Genomic DNA, 19,926 nt, shown 5'->3' with positions numbered 1-19,926 from the left:
TGATGTGTGTCTGCAGACCTGCAGCAAACCCGTGTCGTCACTCTTAAACTTCAGGGTTTAGCAGTGTTTCAATATTTTACTCTGGGATCTGAGAGCGATGCCGATGCTCGTATTCAATCCTCAACGAGCAGCAAAAAGAGTTAAAGTAGGTTTTGATTGGGCCTCATCACCTCCTCTGGCCTCAGTCTGCAGGAGATCTGAGGCGCGAGTCTGTAAAAGGAGCTGGATTTGCATGATTGTCGTCCTGCTTTTGTTCCTCTTGTGTTTCCAGCTTCTCCATCATGGCGTCACCTTTTACTCCTCCTCCCTCTGTTCCTCGCACCTCCTCCTTAATTAAAGGTGTTTATTTAGGGATTAATTTGCGCCCTGAACGGAGACAAAACTCTCCTTCCCAGCCCGGCTCAGCAAGCATCCGACAGCCCGAGGCGCCCCGGCAGCACGGCGCTCGGGGACGTGTAGGAATAATGTGCTCGGGTGTTAAATTGAGGGCAGAGCTATTGTTCAGCACAAAAACCATTATCTCCACATTTCCAACCATCATTTTAATACCTCGTCCCATAACTGCTGTATTACCTCATGTGATAATCCTGCCATTAATAACCTTTGCAGACTTTGTTGCTTCTGCTGCTCATTTGTGCTGTGAAACTATTTTGTCCTCGGGCTGTTTCGGGGGGGGTACAGATGGAAACGCCGGCGCTCTGACCTTCAGCATGTTCACGCTGAGCTGAGCAGATTAAATATAGCAAATTGGGCTCTGATTGTACTGTAGCTGAAAGTGGTTTGGACTTCTGTGGTCATGGCAGAGTTGCTTAATTAACTACATAAATGAACAACAGCACCAGGCCTGCTGGCTGAAACTGCCACCAGGTCTTTGTACAGGACGCGTAGCCATGTGAACACGTTCACGTACCCAGCCACATGTTCCAGGTTTCCAGAGGATCCGTGCTCCTGATTGCTGGGATACGCTGACGCTCTTATTTCCACACAAAATGCTGAAGAACTCATTAATATGAACTTTTCATCAGATTTATTCATCCAACGCCAAAATGCAACAAGAGTCACCTCAAGGCCCTTTATGTTGTGAGGTTAAGGACCCAACAACAATACAGACAACGGCCCAACAATCAAACAGCCTCCTGTGAGCGAGCGCTTTGGCGTCAGTGGGACAGAAAAACTCCTGTTTAACAGGAAGTAGGCTCAGGGAAGGGGAAGCCATCTGCAGCGACTGGTTGGGCGTGAGAGGAGGAAGGCTGGACATCTTCCTGTCACAGAAGTCGGCCTCTCCACTGACTGGGCAACGATATTCAGCTAAATCAGAGTTTGAAGAATAAATGATTTATTTTCAGCCGCATCGAATCACAACGACAGTCGCGTCAGGGCGCTTTATGTTGGATAAATGCTGATTTGATCCCGTCTCTCTCAAAGAAATGAACAGTCTCTGCTGAGTTACATTTATTTTAGTGCAGATCTCAACCAGAGACTCAGGAAAAACATATTTTGCTGTAGAGAAACTCTCTGAACCCTTGAAGCTTCGGCCCCATGCACAGTCTGAGGTCTGGGGACTGGCGAGACCACTCCGTATCTTAATGTGCTTTGTTTGGGTCATTGTCATGATGGAGGATCCATACACCACGCCACTTCAGTGTTCTGGCTGAGAGAAGGAGATTCTTCTCTGAGATTTTACCCTACGTGGCCCTGTCCCCTCAATGTGGTGTCCTGTACCCCTAACAGAAAGGTGCAGTGTGTTCAAACAAGCTCCTACCATGTAGATTTATACTGATCCAAAACTTCTCTCGTGATCATTTTCACCCCATGAACTGAGATCTCGAACGGAGCTCCAGACTAGGGCTGCCACAAACGATTATTTTGATAGTCGACTACTCACTGATTATTTTTGCGATTAGTCGACTAATCAGATCATCATCCATTGGACGTAAAACGTACAGCAGCATCTGCTCTTATATAACTATCATTAGCTTACAGCTTTAAGTGTTTAAGGTCTGTGCTAACTAACAATAAAGACAAGATGATAGTTTATTAAATTTTAATGAAATTTGCAGATTGTTTCGGTGAAGTTTAATAAACTCCTTGCTATCTAAAATATAACAGGACACCGGAGTAAATTCTGGAGCATCTCACACTTCTGATAATCAGCTGTCTGCTTGACGTTTATTCAGCTGTGTAAAAACTATAACTTTAATCTCAGCCAAACCGATTTACTCAGAAACAAATAAAATACTGAAAAAAGCCAAACAACAACATTTTAAGTTATCTCAGTGACTTATATATCATGTTTAACCTGAGTAGCGAAAACGATTTGCCGGGAGTCCGGTGTTCTCACGGCTCTAGTGAGCCTAGCCCCCGGCTAGCTATCGAGCTAGTGGGTAACAGACGTCTCTGAAAACGTCGGAGCGCTTTTGAAAATATGTGGTGTCTTGATAAACTGAGCAGATATTTGAGGTTTACACAGCTACATTCTCGCCTGAAAATATGTTAAACGTTTATTTTGTGACCCAGAAAGAATAATAAGAGTAATATTAAAACTAACTAGCTGCCGCCATTGTTGGAAACTGCGCTGGGCTGCGCTATGAATTCTGGGATACAGCTTCTTCTTCTTCGGGGTTTAACAGCAGCTGGCATCCTTGTACATGCAGTGCTGCCATCTTCTGTTTCAGTCCGTTATTACACTCTTAAATCCTGCTACTTATTCATGCGTCTTTGGGGATCTTACAAAGCTTCAAACGACGCGTCGACTATTAAATTTGTCGTCGACGATTTTGATAGTCGACTAATCGTGACTAGTCGACTAATCGTGGCAGCCCTACTCCAGACCCAGAGCGTCTGACCCCAACAGCTGTCACCTTCTCACCAGGCTTCCTGCTGATGGTCTTGTAGTTTATTCCAGCCTTGTGCAGGTCTGCATCTTCTCCCTGACGTCCTTTAACAGCTCGTTGGACTTTGGAAGAAAGCGATTCTGTCGTGCTTCATAAACGACGAGACAATATCAGGAGTGTTTCCAACTGATTGACTGTAGCTCACGTGAGCACTCGGCTAATCTGTGGGTCGCTCCGTCACATACGCATCAGGTTATAACTTTTACGTAACACATTTTTCTGAACTCTTGGTTGATATTCTGTCTCTCCATTAAAATAAAACTACCATTAAACTTAGAGGCTCTTTGGACGTTCAGCAGGAGATGAAATATTATCTCCCCACTGTAGGCAAAGACCCTGTCACATGATCCCTACGACGGCGATCACGTCAAAGACCTTATTCTCTGCTGTTTGGTTGGTTTCAGACTAACTGTTGAGTCATCGTGGGCGGAACAACAAATAAATCCAGCTGCTGTGCTGAAAGGATGAAGCCACAAATCATCACCTGCGTTCAGCCTCAGCGGGGGAAAGGAGCTCAGTGCAGAAGATTACGATTGATGCGCCGTGATTATTTTTCAACGACGGCGAAATCCCCGTCGCGTTGAATTCGATGGTTCACAATCTCATTTCATGGAAAAGTCTGAATCTTGGAACCCCTCCCCTCGTCTATAACATTGATTAGCACCGTGTAGCACGTGGTGTAATGGCCCATAATGACCCCCCGGTCAATGACAAAATTACAGCCGTGATGAGCCGAGGTACATCGCTCCGTACCGAGGTACATCGCGGGCCTATTGTGGGATTTTTTGGCAAATTTAAATAATTAGAGCGAGAAAGTCTCGGCCTTCTCCGAACTGTCTGTTCTTCTTCACGTCGTAGGTTGATGTCGCGAGGTAAACTGGGCCACGCGGACGCGCAGCTGCTCGCTGTGATGCTTTTTCTAGTTTTGAATCATCAGCTTTAATTTGTTCCAAGTGTAAAAACTGCCTCTGCAGAACTACTTCATCAGATCTTAATGGAAATAAAATCGATGCTTCTCTCAGCTGAAAATGTGTCTATTCAGAGCCTGCGGAGTCTTGTATAGCCGTTCACAGGCCTGCAGGCCAGTTTTCCCATGACTTCAGAAACAGGACGTGTTCCTGAGTAAAGAAGGACGATGGGATACCGAGAACAGCCGAGAGCATCGAGAGGCTCCGACCGTAACGAGAGGGGAGGATTTAAAAACACACACTGATGTTTAGACAGTTACATCTTATGAAAGCGCACCTGACAAAGTGAAAGCGATGAATGTGATTACATTTGTTATATTTAGTTTCGTTTGACAGTGGCTGACGGGGGCGTCCCCTTCAGAGGCTGTGCTTCCTTTACAGCATCCTTAAAGCTCAGTCTGTGCACTTTCCCTCTGTCCTGTTATTTCTTCTTTGGTGCTTTGACTCAGTCTGAACTGTTGTACTTTCTACACTTTCTTTGTTATCAGTGCAAAGTGTAACGTTACTAATACAGCCCTGATAAAAAAAAAAGCTTAAGACCACCTGAAAAATGGCCAAAACTCATATTTTGCATGGTTGGATCTTAACAAAGTTCAGAGTCGAGCTTCAACATGCAACAAGAAGAAATGGGAGGTTTCTTTTGAGCCTGCGATTTATTGAAAGCAACACTTAAACTGAAACAGGCTGAACGTGCTTTAAAAGGCCAAAAATGTGGATTTATTGTCATTTTCTGTCAGGTAGTCACACCGTCACCACGTTCTGATGGCAAAGGCAAAAAAAGTTTCCTTTTTTGAACATTGTCGGTTTCTTCTTGTCGCAGGTTGAAGCTCTACTTGGAACCTCGTTAAGATCCAACCATGCAAAATGTGATTGTTGCCATTTTTCAGGTGATCGTAAACTTTGGATCCTGACTGTATGTTCTTGTTGTAAGGAGCAGGCGTGATCGGTGCACACGTGTCGGTGGGTCGCTCGCTCCCGTGTCGTTCTGTTTTCAGACGCCGTGCATCAGCAGCGGGAGATCTAACAGCATGAAGGAAGCTAGAACGGGTTGGAAATGTCAACACCAGCTTTTATTTCTTTGTAGTTTGTTTGCCAGCAAAGACAAAAAGAAACACATTTTCGTCCACAAACGTGTGTTTGGATGTATTTGTCTTTGGAAAGCAGGAAATCGGTGTTAAGCGGACACCTTTGGTCGGCCGTGCTTCGGCACATCTCACACTTCATGTAAATAAAAGCTGGAGAATCAGGAGAATCGCTTGTATTTATCTGAGCTGGACAAAGCAAGACGTTGAGGTGCGTTCTCACGGTAGGCTGGGATTTATTAGGCGCTGCAGAGCGACTGCGACTCTGCTGCGTGTGCAGAGGAGACGCCGCAGTAAGACTGTGTGACATAGCAGCGAGCGCGACGTCCCGCCTGAGGGTCGCAGACTGTTCTTGTTGCCTTCAGGTAAGAAGGATTAATTGGTGTTCTCTGCGTCTCACCTGCTGCTCTCGTCTCTTCTTCCAGGATCTTGGAGCTGCAGGAGAAAGGCGACCTGGACATCATGAAGCAGAAGTGGTGGCCCCGCGCCGGCCGCTGCGACCTCAGCAGCCACGCCAGCGCCCACCCCGATGGCCGCTCCCTCAAGCTGCACAGCTTCGCCGGCATCTTCTGCATCTTGGCCGCGGGCCTGCTGCTGGCCTGCCTGGTGGCTGGGCTGGAGGCTTGGTGGAACAGCAACCACTGCCGCCAGGAGCAGCCCAAAGAGGTGACCGAGCACAGGGCCCGGCGGACGGGCCAGCGGGGGGAAGACACTGCCACACTCTACTTTAAGGATCCAGCCGCAGACGCGAGCCCCGACTTAGTGGAGCTCCAGTACACCCAGCTGTAGAGGAGAGAGGTTTAGGAGTCAGTCTAGTGTCGGAGAGCTGGGGGACAGAGGGCGGGAGGCAGGGCAGAGTAGGTAGATGTGCTCTGTGCCGCTGACTGAAATCAAATTTGGTCTCTTCTCCTTCTTATTATTACTACACCCCCTTCATGTTTTTATTTTACCCGTGCATCGCTCCCCACCCACCCTGTCCCCAACTACCAGGGCACACTCCACCTCACCATTACCTTTACTAATATGCTCATAAAACGACGAGGCCTTACGAGCAAACGGTGCCGAATTAGCTCAGCCAGCCAGGGATCAAATCCCAGCGTGGAAGCACCCGCAGACTTTAATGATTAATTCCCGCAGCGGCGGCTCTGTAGCATTCAAGGGCTCGGTATTGAATTATTGCTATAAACTCATTTTGTGTGGTAAGGCTTTGGTAATTTTCTGCACCCAGGGGTTGTTAAAAGAGATTATAATTAGCAGGAGAGGGTGGGAGCTTGCTGAGGCAGAGAAGGACACTTACGGAGTTTTTAGCGTGGAAAGAAAAAGTTGTTTGTCACATTAAACGCAGCTCGACCTGCGTTTCAACAACCGTGCACTGTTGCTGTTGGAAACTGGAGCCTCACCAAGTGCCTGCTGAATAAGAATCACTGAGAACTCAGCGACCACCTCGCTCTTTTATGAATGAAACACACGCTGCTCTTACAGCCGAGCTAATAGTTACACCTGCGGTTCGTGAAAGATGAACGCACCCCGATCGATATTAATGAACGGCCGCCTCCTCGAAAGCTGGAAACATCCCGTAATTGAAACGTCTTTAGTGGATAATTATCCGGAACTTCTCCCGTCACAGCAGGATCGTATTGTTCCGATTTAACACGACGTCATTAAAAAACACAAATCTGTGTTAACCTCTCAGAGTGACGCTGTCCCTGTGCCAAACAATAGGCTCTGACGTACAAGTGCTCCGTGTAATTTTACGCTGCTGCCATTTCAAAGTGTGAATGTGGGAACTTTGGCTCTGCAGATGAGAATCTGACAGTTTCAGTGGCTGCTGCTGCTGCACATCTGCAACAGGCCATAAAGCTTCAATAACAAAATCTGACTCCAAAACAAATTCAGCATCAGCTCATCGAGTTTCGTCCCATCGGAGTCGTGAACGTGCGGCTCTTTAGCTGCTAAATGTTCCACTTTGCTCACCTCGCTGGGCTCCAACTGTCTGCTGTGCAAAGTGGCTTCTTAGAGCTTTTTTCCCTGAAAGGGCCACAAAACGTAACCTTTCACTCTGTCTGCAGCCACAGAAGCAAGCGTGCAGGAAACTCAGTAACAAAGATCAGTACTTTCCGTCAGTATTAAAATAAATATCCAATCGCAAACTAAGTCATTAATAATCAGGTTTCATGCATAATCGTTAGTGGCAGCCAATCTCCTCACACCAGAGCTGTGACATCACTCAGCATGAAATATGGACATGAGTGAAAGTTTAAATGGGACATTTTGACACCGGAAACAACTTGATGATTTCTGTGCAGAGTGATGCTACAGACATCAGCCTGCAGAGAACAGAGGGAGGCAGCCGTCTGCTTCTGTGTCAGTGTGAGAGGATAAAAGCTTTGAACAGAGATCAGCTGGCCTCACATAACACAATACCAACACAGGGCAGCGTGCAACTACAGATGAATTTGGACGCCCCATCACAACTCAACAAGCAGCCCATCAGAAAGCACTGACCTGCAGCACAAAGCTTCCTGTAAAGTCTCAACCACCCAGACATCTGCTAATAAATATCCTAGAGTCTCCCCGTGCACCAAAACTGGAGCTCAGACTTCTAGAAAGGTCTGTTAGTACAACAACGTCCCAACAGCCATATAGTTGGTCAGATAATGTCATTAAATGTTCCAGCAGCACAAACACGGTCCACGGGTCCAGTTCAGGGACTTCAGTTGGCTGAGGTGGAGAATAGCAGACAGCTAGCAGCTGCAGCCGCCTGCGTCACCATCCACCTGCCAGTCAACACTGGAGTCTATGCGGTAAGACTCACTGATGGGGACAGCCCCAAGTGGACAAGAGAGGAACTGCAGCTTGTGGCAGTTCCACAGTGAGTCCTCTGTGAAACTGAAATTATGTCACATGCATCATTTGAATAAGCTTTGAGTGACCAGAGTTACTCACATCTTTATTTATAATCACAACAACAGTTGCCTCAAGACAACTGTAAAGTAAAGACCCTCCAATAATACAGAGAAAAACCCAACAATCATATGCCCCCCTATGAGCAAGCACTTTGGTGACTGTGGGAAGGAAAAACTCCCTCTTAACAGGAAGAAACCTCCGGCAGAACCAGGCTCAGGGAGGGGCGGGGCCATCTGCTGCGACAGGTTAGGAGTGAGGGGAGGAAGGCGGGACAAAGAGATTAATGATCAGCTGATAACTTGGCGCTCCACACTACGATGTGGTCGCTTCTGACTCCACAAAACGTACGATGACAGAAGCTGCGATGCTAAACCCGAGTTAGCTCCATTCAGCCTTTGACTCCTCCTTCCAGTCATACATGACGTTTGTTATTGGTTGAGAACCACCAAGTATTCAATGTTAAACATGATGGTGGGACAGAAATACAGGAGGAGAATGGATGTTGGGGCTACACTGATACTGACGTGTGTGCTGTGTGTTACAGTGGTTATTGTGTGGTCTGTATATTGTTTGAAACGGGGACACGGGCGCTACCAAAGACACCGCTCGAACACGAAACTGACCTCAGACCTGCCTTTCCATGTCCTACCTCCAGACATCAACAACATACACCTCCCAGCGCTACGCAGGGCCGACCTCACCTCACTGTGCGAACACCCCCAGACAGGCTTCAGTCATGTGACAGGGGACAAACGGGCAGGAAGGCCTCGATGTGGATCCATAAACTAAAGTGTGAGCAGGCAGTGTGCACGCCGGGTGTGTCACCCTTTAGCAATAAGATCTGTCTCCGACATCCCCGTCCATAACCCCTGGTTCTATCACTGTGTCACGTCTTATTGCAAATTATATGTCAATGTGGACACCCCTGTTATCTATCTCCTCTCCTTCTCTCCATCTATCCTTTTCATTTTTTGATTTACACTTGACTGTCTATGATCTCGTGCAGGTTACTAAGGATTACAGGCTGGCAAGGGTTTCTGGTCCATTGACATATAATGACATTACAACTGCTTCATCGGAGGGGAGGAGGGACATTTGGACAGACAGAGAGAGAGGCTGGGATGAAGCAGAAGCTATTGATACAGGTCAGAATAGACCTCCTATATACAACCTTCTAAAATACGACAAAAGAAATCAAACACATCTGTGCCGTCGCCAAGCTCCTCTTTGTTTTTGTTCTTTCCTTTCGGGGGTTAAAGTCTTTCTGATTTTCTGAAACTAAATCTGCAGGCATACAGGAAGTCATTTTTGTCAGTTTCCAGCACAAATTCAATTATGTCTGTGATCATCTTAAAGGTTAGAACTCATTCTTCCCCTGGTATAATGCTTATTAAGCAGAGTTTGCTAATTAGAGGAGTGTAGAATAATAATAAAATAAAGAATTAGGATTTTGCTCTATGCAGATGATAAAGTTGTAACCTTCTGAGAACTCGCTACTAACGCTGCATCCCGTCATCATTAGAAACCTTCCCGGTTCTCACGGTGCCTTTTCTGTTTCTCCTTGCTTTCTCTCATTTGGTCATCTTTAACTGTTTGAACACATCTCATAAGGGCTGACCTCACACCTCAGTTTGACCTGTTTCGGGAGAACAGAATCACCAAGGTTCACGACAAACTCAGTGCCTTTCACGCAGCTTTTATTGAGCAATGTTTGCATAAACCTTTAAAAATTCATCAAGACATCTACGAGAAATGGAGCAGCTCAATATCAGAAAGCCTGATAAGGATAGTTTTGAGTTGGTGGCCATAAGAATATTGGTGATCGTGCCTACAACCAGCAAGCAGCTCCGTGGAAGGCCTGCACGTGCATTTGCAAACCTTTGCCTTGAATTTAATTTTAACATTGCAAGGAGCCAAATCTCTCACAGGACAAGCAGTGAGTGTGAATCGTGTTGAGGTGACTGAGAAGCTTCAGGAAACAGCTCAGGAAGTCATAGCAGAATTTTGCGTCTGACCCTGGAGAGTATAAGATGCTTCTGGTTGAGCCACTTTCAGCCCTGGATACTGAACTCTTCCCCTTAAAACTCTGGGTTTTAAGGGGAAGAGTCTTTGGGTTGTAGATGGAGAACCAGCTTTTATCCTTGACGTAAACTCACACGAAAACTCCCACATGTAAGAAAATCTTTTTTGTTTTTCACAGGCAAAGTCTTTTTGATCGTACCTTCTGTTTCTCTGTCTGAATCAGCTGCTGTGTGAAAGTGGCAGCTGGCAAATTTCCCTGATGGAGCCAGACTGCATTAGAAAAAGTCTGACTTTAAGACTTTTGGAGAGCCACTTAGCTAACAGCAAATTAGCTTCACAAAGCCAGACTCCATTTCAGATTTCATTGTAAAAATTATCCAGTCAACTGAAGTGGCAGCTGGAGCCTGAAGTGTTCAATCTGAACAGTGTGGCGTTCACATGTGATGTCACTCGCCGTGAACCCGGCGATCTCCTTGAAAAAATGTTGCACCTGCGCCTGGATCGTTTTTCCTCTGCACAGGTTCTGATCGATGCTTTGAGAGCTCTCGGACGTTTTGAAAATAAAGGTCAATAACAGCTTAAGAAAGTCATGCACTCATCTAAATACTTGTATCAAGACCTTCTGACCTAAGCGTCTGGGTCAACAGCACTTTATTGATTACGATGTCCATCGATCGACTGAAAACCACAATGACGAACGCAGAAAATATGGTTTTGCTTTGCCAAGCTGAATCTAAATTGAAAAAAACGATTTGCCTCACTTGACCTTTCATCTTATGGTGTCAGTAGCTGGTAATAAAGTGTTGACCTATCGGTTATTGCTCGTTTCTAAGCCTAAAATAAGACAGCGAGATGATTAAGACTGTAGATGATTGCTGACTGCGGCTTTACCGAGTGTGCTTATCTGGAGGCTTTGACCACGTTGTGGATTCAACGATTAAATGAAGACACAGAAATGTTGTTCTGGATTTTATTGCACGCGTGATGAATATTATTATCTGCTTCCTGAGGACTGCATGCCGTGTGTCATGTTTCCAGACGTCTGTGGCTTTTGTTCAGCATTTCTGTGTTTGTTATTTAAGTGATGACCGAGCAAATTTAACTCTTTCATTAAAAAACTGACTGTTTTTGAAAATCAGTATTGCAGTAAAACAGGATTCTCCTCTATTTAAACGCGCTTGGTGATGCTGGCTGGTCAGCAGGAGGACTAACTGCAGTTGGTGGTAAAGAGCAAACCAACGATACCTTTAAACCACACCTGGAGAGCTGGCAGGAAACCTCCGGGTCTCAAGTCCTACACGAAGGATTATTTTGGTCTTCGTCTCTTTGCCACATAAAATTCCTCAAACCTGCTGAAACATGGACTGTTTTTGGTACCTACACAGAACTGTCGTAGAACTGATGGGAAACACGTGTTGGTAAGATGTCGGGCTACTTTGTGCTCATTGACTTTTCTAGAAGTTTCTAGAAGTCTGCTGGAGAGATGAACTCATCTAGTGTTTGTTGATGGTGCGAGAGACGCTGGTCCAGCGTTTACTCCAAAATCTTCCACAGACATTTAGCTGGACTGAGATGAAGTGACAGCATTATTAACATGATTGTCACCCTCAGCCCTCGTGATCTACAAATTGCAGCACCCCATTAATTCTGGAATAGAAATAACTCGTCACCAATAAATCAAATCACTCTGAACAACTTTGCATCGAGCAACAGTGGCGGTTCCATCTAAGCAGGACCATGGCACAAAAAGAGCCCCTCACGAATAATCAAAAATCCAAAGGCTTGTTTGGGCTCCAGCAAGCGCACAGATCCGTCAGTCAGCTGCGGCTTTTAAAACGCGTCACTATACAATCGAGATTTGGTTGAAAACTGAAAGGTGACAACACTTTTCCAGGATTTTGGAAAGATATTGGAAAAACAATTCTTAAGACGAAAAGAAAGACTCTTGCACAAAGTCCTGCAAGAAGACATCTGGTCCTATCAGAGTGAAGATCACGGCCCTCTGCCTGGACCTCAGTGGCTACTTTCAAGTCACAAAGGATGAATAAAGTTTTGTAGATTTTGGCCATTCTACGTTTAAGAAAGAAGATTACCCAGGGTATAACCCTCACCAGGCCCAAAACTGGCCAATGAGCATGCAGCTGGGCAGTCGAGTGCTCTTGAAGAACGCTGAGATGGCAACAATGAAAACACTAGGATACAGTTTCACGCGTTGCTGCTAATTTAAAAACAGAAATGCAAACACACGTTCTTGTCTTTTATCTTTTTTATTGCGCTTGATTGGCAGTTCTGACCAACTTACACAGTCGAGTATTACCTACTATATAAAAGTGTACACGGCGTCTAAATGGAAATGATTCTCCTTTGCTGATCTTATTCATAATAAGAAGCCTCTGGACAGTGAAAACATATAAGAAGCTGCTGGTCAGAGGTGCAGAGGTGTTCAGGAGGAAGAGATGTGCTTTCACTGTTCAACTAAATTTTGAGTTGAAATGACTTCCTTATACAACCAGAAAAGACAACTTTGACCTTTCATCTTTCCACCAAATCTCAACATCTAGCAAAGTTCTCCTCAGCTGGGTTGGATGTAGAGACACAGTCGATGGTGACCTTTGGTTAATAAGACGTAATCAGATGGAAGATGTCGGTGTTAGAGGCGATCGCCGTGCAGAACAGCCTTCGCTCATCTTCGCAGGGCCACTTGAATCTAAAATGAACCAGAAACAATCAGTAACTGTTCTTATCGCACTTGAGCACAACCCACTCGACAGTCACAGTATTTGCAAAGTAGCAGGAAGCAGAGTGATTTAAAAGGCCCCCCAGTGGGAGCACTCATTAAAAGAGCTGTTTGTTTTCCAAATTAATGGAGACTTTCAGACGGCTGTTCTTCCTCTGCACTTACATCACCAGCCTGCCTTTAACGACCGGCTGAGGTTTAATCCCTGGCATTTATTTATTTAGGCTAGCTGCCAGTTTGAAAACATATTTTAATGAGGCGCTGGTCGGCTGAAACAATAACCTGAGCTGAGATGTTTTAATTGGCTTTGAGAGGAGCTCTCAGAGGCTGGAGTGGGATCATTCAAAGCAAACACACTGCATGTTCATGTGTTGCTTAAAGGTTGGAACAAAGGTACACGATTAGCCTCGGCGCTGCTCCACCGCAGCGCATCGAGGCGCTCTGAGAGTCGGAGGCTTCGCTAGTGTGTTTCCACCAGAAGGGCTCTCTGCACCACTCTACATGAAGAAATGTTCATCTGCACGGCTCACACTTTACTTTAAATGACTCCGAGACAAACTTCTCCCTTGTTTATTTCATTTTAAGTCTTCATCCTGCTAACTAAAAGAGCACTGAGGTCTGGTCCTGGGTAGATTTGGTGACACAGAGTGTCGATTGGCCAACAGGAGCATCTGAGAAAATGAAGCTTCGGTTCATTTAATCTACGAGCAAGAAGAAAAGACCAAGCAGGGTGTGATAAGGAGTGCGTGTAATCGGCAGGTCACCAACGTACGAGCAGGCGGCGTCCTTCAGCTTCTCAGTCAGATCGACACCACCACCAAACACCGCGTGAACTCGAGTGTTCTGCAGAGAACCGGCCCTCACACAGCATCCCCTCTCACTGTTTGCAGTTAAAGCCAGCTGCTGGTTTGCTAGTTTAACATTTTTAACATTAGCAGTCTGAGACTGCATCCTTTCACCTGACTGAAAATTCACTTTGTGTCATGCATCCAGTGCCTGGATCCAGAATACGGTCGGATTGTGCTCCGAACGTGTCGTAGCTGTAAAGAAGCTTCTCAAATGTCTTTTGTCTGAGCTCATAAAATCTGTCATAATTTAACAAAGCTGCCCAGAACGTTTTGAACAGTCACATGATCTGTTTATCAGTGGAATAAAATCATGAACAGCGATTTTCAGTCCATGCCAGTAGTAATCCCAACAGTGTGACAGTAAAACAAACTCGAAATGATCAAACCTGCGGGGGTGGGGTAGTTGCATGCCTTCTGTATTATATGCTGCTAACACTGCACCATGACTGAATATGTATGTGGTATTAATCTGTAATGTGTCGTGTGCATTGTGTTGAGTGTCGCCGGTGTCACTGTGAGTTCCTGGGACTAATCTCACTGTGTTTCTGGACTGAAGCGAGCCCGATGCTGGAGCCAGGCTGCGTTCAGGAACGTTAACTGGTTTGCTGTAAAGCGATTGGCCGCTTTAAGACCCTCTCCTAAAACATCATCCGGCCGCGCTGCAGCAGTCGCACGCGGACGTGTCGAGAATCTGGCCTCAGATTCAAAGCCTCGCTTTCACTATGCGAATCACGCCTCCTTCCTCCCGCACGCCCCTCGTCCTTTACCTTCCCCTGACCAGTGTACTAAAGCAGACCCGCGGTTCAACAGGGAAACACTCGGGTGTCTATTAATACCTAACAAGTATGCATGTCTGCAGTCAGCAGGAGATGCATCGTCAGCCAGTGTGGCGATTAAATTATTCTGCTAGGAAACCAATTCTCTGATCCTCCTGTGACGAGCGTAGCAGCTCCGAGGGCGGCGAGGGCAGAGAAAGCACAAACATAGCTTCAGTTTATGAATCTAAAATTGATCTCAGATGTGATTCATGACAATCTCGACATAGTCAAGCCTCCAACAGCTCTGCAGCACACGACAGTCAGCTTGGCTCCAGGGTCGGTTTCCTCCATACATCAAGCCTTTACTGCTCACTGGCCAAGTTTGATTTCAAGTTGCACATTCAGATTGGTTTCTGTGGCCTCAGTTTCCACTGGGCTCTTCAAACCAGACTACAAAATGAAACCGGGCCGGTCTATCAGCTGGATCGCTGATAGAAGCTCGTCAGTTAAAAAAAAACCCATATCAGATTGAGAATGCATGGAGCACACGCTGACCTGAATCAGTCTGAGAAATCGGCCCATCGCCAATCTCAGCCTCTGTGTCCCTCCCTCCCTCTCTCCCTCCCCCTGTCTCTCCACTGTCCTCCTCCATCCCCACCCCACCGCCCCACTCCTCAACTTATAGGACAAGGAGGTGAATCTGGAACAGGTGCATCGTCGTATGAACAGTCTTTTGGACGAGGACTTGGCCCACAAGCAGATCCCCGGCCCCTCTATCGAGATCTCTGCGCTGGACATCGGCAGCATGCAGCCCAGCCAGGCCTCTCTGGTCCCGGGCCCGGAGTCCAGGCGGGACTACCCGCCCTCGGGCCTCGCTGTGACCACCTTCCTCCCCGGGGAGGGGGGACCACCTCCTCCTCTTCCCCATCCTCACCATGGGGGGACCCTAGGCAGGACGCTACCCCCATCCCAGGGCCCTGGCAGCAGCACGTTGCCCCCGCACCACCCGCTCAGCAGCACCAGCCTCAGCGGCACCATGCAGTGCAAACACAGGGCACCCAACGGGGGGCTCTTCCGGCAGAGCCCTGGCAAGACACCCATGCCAATGTCCTACCAGGCAGTCTCCGCAGGACCCATACCCGAAGCCATTGAGGCCACCCACAGTACATCGATATAAGATCGGAGGGGTAAAAGGGGGCGGTGGGTGGGAGGGAGGCTGCTCTCTGGACCTGGGTCCAGGTTCGGATGCGAGGCGGGTTGGGGAACTCTAGAGGAAAATTATTATAGAGGAAAAAAACATATATGTACAAAGTAAAAAGATTTTGTATCTCACTATCTGTTCAGAAACACACACACGAAAAATCTAACAAAAAACAACAAAAAGCGGGCGGCGGGCTGGAGGGTGTAATTTTTCTCGTGTACATATCTGTAAATACCAAGAGAACGAAGTGAGGTTAAAGTGTATTTTGAATATTCTCAATTTTTGAAGTTGAGTTATAAAAACAAACAAAATGAGATAAAAAAAAAAATATAAACATTGATGAAAAAGTTATGACTGTTTGAATGGCTTTGTAAATTTTGTTCAATTAAACAATGACGCGAAATTCATTGTGATTGTTTTCTAAGTGCCGAAATTAAACGATGTCTCTCCACAACTCATTGATGTAAACGACTACCCATGATGCACCGCTGTAGGGACATTTTTAGTGGTGGACACCTACTGTTATGCACCTCTGTACCAACCCTATATATATCTTCAGCATCGGACAAAAAAAAAATCACTCTTTGTTTTTTCCCCATTTGTATTAAATATATAATATACATAGTTTTTTCCAAGCAAAAGTCTACATTCTTTTCTTACGTTGACTGTAAATGATGTTCATTCAAACACTGAGGGGAACAAGCGGGTTTTTATTGGGTTCATATTTTACACACAGCTCAATGGTTTGTTTTTATAGCGAGTTTTTATTTGGCGTCAGTACTGTCCAGGTGAGAGTCTGTTTGTGACGAGCAAATGAGCGAAGAAGAGTACGTACGGCTGCGAGCGCACCGACCGCTGTCTTTAGGTCAAACGATGATGCAGTCATGCAAGCCTGGCCTCTTTGTGGAACACGACAGGGTGTAGAACCGCGGCTCCCTACCCACGCGGTGCAGGTCTTAGTCTTAAAGTCAAATATCATATTTTTGAACTGTAAATGCAGTCGCGCGTTCGACGTGATGAAATCTCCCAACAGTTTCTGTAGTCCCGTTTAACCACTTACTTCAAAAACCTGTTCTGGGTCACGTTAAAGCTTCAAAATTAAGAGAATTGCTTCTGTATTTTAAGCTGTGGAAAGAAACGAACATGTTTAGGGTTGGATGAACCACAGACCTTTAGACATCAAACAGAAACCAACCCGACTTCGAGATGAGGAAATCAGGAACACAAAAACACTTGTTCTGGGTTTCAGAGAGATGCTTGCACCTTCTAAATGATGAATAGTTTTAGAGTTCGTCTTCTTCATCGCACCGCCAGCAAACCAGTGAAAATCAGTTACAGTCTTTTTCTATGAAACTCTGTCCAGATGCTTTTAGACTAATGAAAAGTTGGCACCAATTTAAAACAAGTACTGGCATGCTTCCCAACTCTGAGACAGACCCTCTTGTTAGCCAAATATATACAAAAAACCAGAAACGGTCCAGAGTATCAGCCAGCCTGGTATTCATTTTATTTGATATTTTTGAGCTTCTGTTTATATTTGAAGGAAGTGTCAGATTCAAATTGGTGCCAGAACGATTGATGGTTACTAATTTATTCAAACAAACTTCGACAACAGTCGAAGTCTGAAAGTCTGAAATTACAGACCTGAAACACAAGAAAAGTTGTGACAAATCAAACGTATTCGCCTTTCCATCCTTACTCTTACTAACCGCTCCCACAGAGTTCCTAAAGGAGGGCCGACGCTTTTGTTTTCAGGCAGTGGTAATGCTTCGTTTGGGGCCAAATATCGAAGCTCGGCCGAGTTCCAACAGCGGTCGGTGTGAACGCAGCCTTAACCTTAAGAAAAAATATAAAGGTACTAAATATATATGTCTTTAATTTTTATACTCGAGAATTTTACGTCACGCTCTCGTACGCAAGTTTCTTCTTGCAAAGCAGTGCAGTTATTGTAACGAGGAGTGAGAGAGTGACTCAGAGAGGCATCGTATTTCCACAAGTCATTCCTAATGAGATCCATTATCACCTGCAGGGATGACAGAGGGCGTCATTACCCAAAGTGCAGACAGAGGCTCATGATGATGGCCGTTCTGCAGGTGCCATACCTCAACTGCTTGTAAAACAGAGGGAAGTTAAATATATTTGCTAAACACTGGATAGTTTTTTCTCTATAGGATACTGTGAGAGGAACATTTATGGTAAAAGTATTTAACAACAGAAATATATAAAACCGACCATATCACCCCCACCTTTTTGCTTTTACAAGCGCGGTTAACGTGCATCTATGGGCCTAATGACTGTCGACTTCATTTACATTAGCCTGACGCTGGCTGTTCGGATCCATGTTGATCACACACAATTTTCAGGACATTAGCAGCAAAACGCAGACCCGCTCATCTTTCCATTTATAGAACGTGTACGTGGGCAGAGGAAACTGAGGAACCTTAACTTGTCAGAATGAAGAGCTTTAGTTCCAAAACTGTAGATCGGACATCGAACCTTGTGTTGTTGGTAGGTTTGTGGTTGTTGGACAGGCGGCAGATTAACTCGTTCATTAAACTACAGACACGAGCGTTCTGTGGAGGTTTTACTGTCCGGTTCTGTCGCACAGCACTTCTTCCACACTGGGGAAACCCAGACTGAAAGATTTTTAAGTGTCCATATCATGTATGTCCACTCTATTCTTACAGACAGACAGTCAGACAGCAGAAATACTGGAGCTGAAGCCTTCTAACAGCGAGTTGTTTTTGGGCAGTCCCTTAGAAAAGATGACCAGGGGTGGGGAACTCCAGGCCTCGAGGGCCGGTGTCCTGCAGGTTTTAGATTTCATCCTGGGTCAACACACCTGACTCAGATGATTAGTTCATTATCAGGCCTCTGGAGAACTTCAAGACATGTTGAGGAGGTCATTTAGCCATTTAAATCATCTGTGTTGGATCAAGGACACATCTAAACCCTGCAGGACACCGGCCCTCGAAGCCTGGAGTGAAGTAGATGATGCTTTTATCACTGTGTGCAGAGCAAGCACACTCCCTAATGTCTCCTTAAGGGTGCCCCCCAACGGCAGCAGTCTCCATCATATTAAGCTCAACTCTGAAGTTTCTGCAAATGAAAAAAATCCTTCAGAGCTTTTTGCTTTTCAAGCAAACAATTTGACACCAGAATAATAAAAACATTCTTTATTAATTCAAATAGGTTTGCTACTAAAGCACAACACATCCAACAATTACAACCCGAGGAAAAAATGTGACCTCGTAAACTCTTGGAAACATCCCCAACAAAGCCTATTTGTCCAGTATTTTTCAGTGTTCACACCGAGGTGTTGACCCAGATCAAAATTTTGAAAAACGGTCCAGAACAAATCTGATCTACATCCTCGATACCACCGGAAACCGCAGTATGGGTCCACTGCCCAAAAGCCAAAGCTGTTGAACAGGTGGCTTTAATGTTGTGGCTGATTGAATCCAGTGGTCTGTTAAAGGCTCAACCACAAAACACAGAGATTTAGGAATAAATTCTTCCAACACCAATGACAAGCCGATGTACTTCTTTGTTTCGCACCATGCAAAAGCATGTTATGGCTCTTATCAATGACAGGTTAAAGGTAACATTCACAGTTTGTCCCCGACTACGCATACACGCAGTACCGCTCTCACGTAACACCTTAGAGTGTAGATAAAATACTTGGTTCTGTTGCTGTTCATTCATGCTCCTAATTCTTGATCACTTGAGAAATGTAACTGTAAAAGCACTGTGCCGAATCACTCAGATCATAGGACCAAGGTTTGTTTTTCATAGCTGTATTAAATCTGAGTCATTGAACTGGGAAGAAAAAGTTTAACGTGTGACTGTGAAGATTTACGTTGTTGCCAAGCAGAAATGTTCATTATTCAGTTTCACCATGATTCTGTTAGAGCTCTGCTGAAACGCTAATGTTCTGTGTCTGTGTGAAAACCAATTCTCCGGTGACACCAAGTAAAACCTGCCATGTGTTTCATCCTGTGCGTAAACGGACACGCAGAAACGTGACGGTCCTCGACTCTGACGCAGCTCCCATCTGAACACACTCTATATGGATGTTTTCTTACTGTGTCAGTAGTTGCTTCTCTGTCGTGAACCAACTTGCTTTTTGCACTGTGCTCCACCACGTGACGGACGGACAGAGCGAGGTTACGATTGGTCAGCAATGAGGAAGTGACCGGGAGGGCGGGGCGATAAGGGCCTACGTGTGTCCTGTTTATGTTCGAACTCCAACACCCCGACAGAGGATGAAAACATGAACTGTCAGAGCATACAGACTGTCACAGTACATCTAAGGGAGACCCTTATTTTATTTATGAATATGCTGCTTGGAGTTTCTTAAACTTTAATAAAGAAATATGGTTTACAAATCTGTTTCTGATATGTGTCACTGACAACACGTCTCTTCTACTTAATGCAAACTGTTACTGTGATATTGTCAAGAAGCAGCAACCTCCGAGGGTAAACTGTGCCAAAAGCAGCACTTCCTCT

The 19,926-nt window shown here is 45.6% G+C and overlaps 1 protein-coding gene across 4 annotated transcripts in view; it reads left to right on the top strand.

Annotated features, from left to right (window-relative positions):
- The window catches only part of grid1b (glutamate receptor, ionotropic, delta 1b), a 558,563-nt gene extending 541,673 nt beyond the window's left edge, over positions 1-16,890 (top strand). For 3 of the 4 annotated variants that reach the window (XM_040014036.1, XM_040014039.1, XM_040014040.1), the window contains 3 exons: positions 5,370-5,610; positions 8,858-8,996; positions 14,902-16,890. In XM_040014036.1, the coding sequence (XP_039869970.1) occupies positions 5,370-5,610; positions 8,858-8,996; positions 14,902-15,368 (847 nt within the window). In that variant the 3' untranslated portion in view covers positions 15,369-16,890. The remainder of the gene's footprint in view (positions 1-5,369; positions 5,611-8,857; positions 8,997-14,901) is intronic. The other variant, XM_040014037.1, reaches the window with a different exon arrangement.
- The last annotated feature ends 3,036 nt before the right edge of the window (positions 16,891-19,926 follow it).

This window comes from Simochromis diagramma, unplaced genomic scaffold, assembly GCF_900408965.1.
Source record: "Simochromis diagramma unplaced genomic scaffold, fSimDia1.1 OVJJ01000669.1, whole genome shotgun sequence".
NCBI lineage: Eukaryota > Metazoa > Chordata > Actinopteri > Cichliformes > Cichlidae > Simochromis > Simochromis diagramma.
The sequence above is the reverse complement of the archived record's forward strand: the minus strand, read 5'-3'. Positions and strand labels throughout refer to the sequence as shown.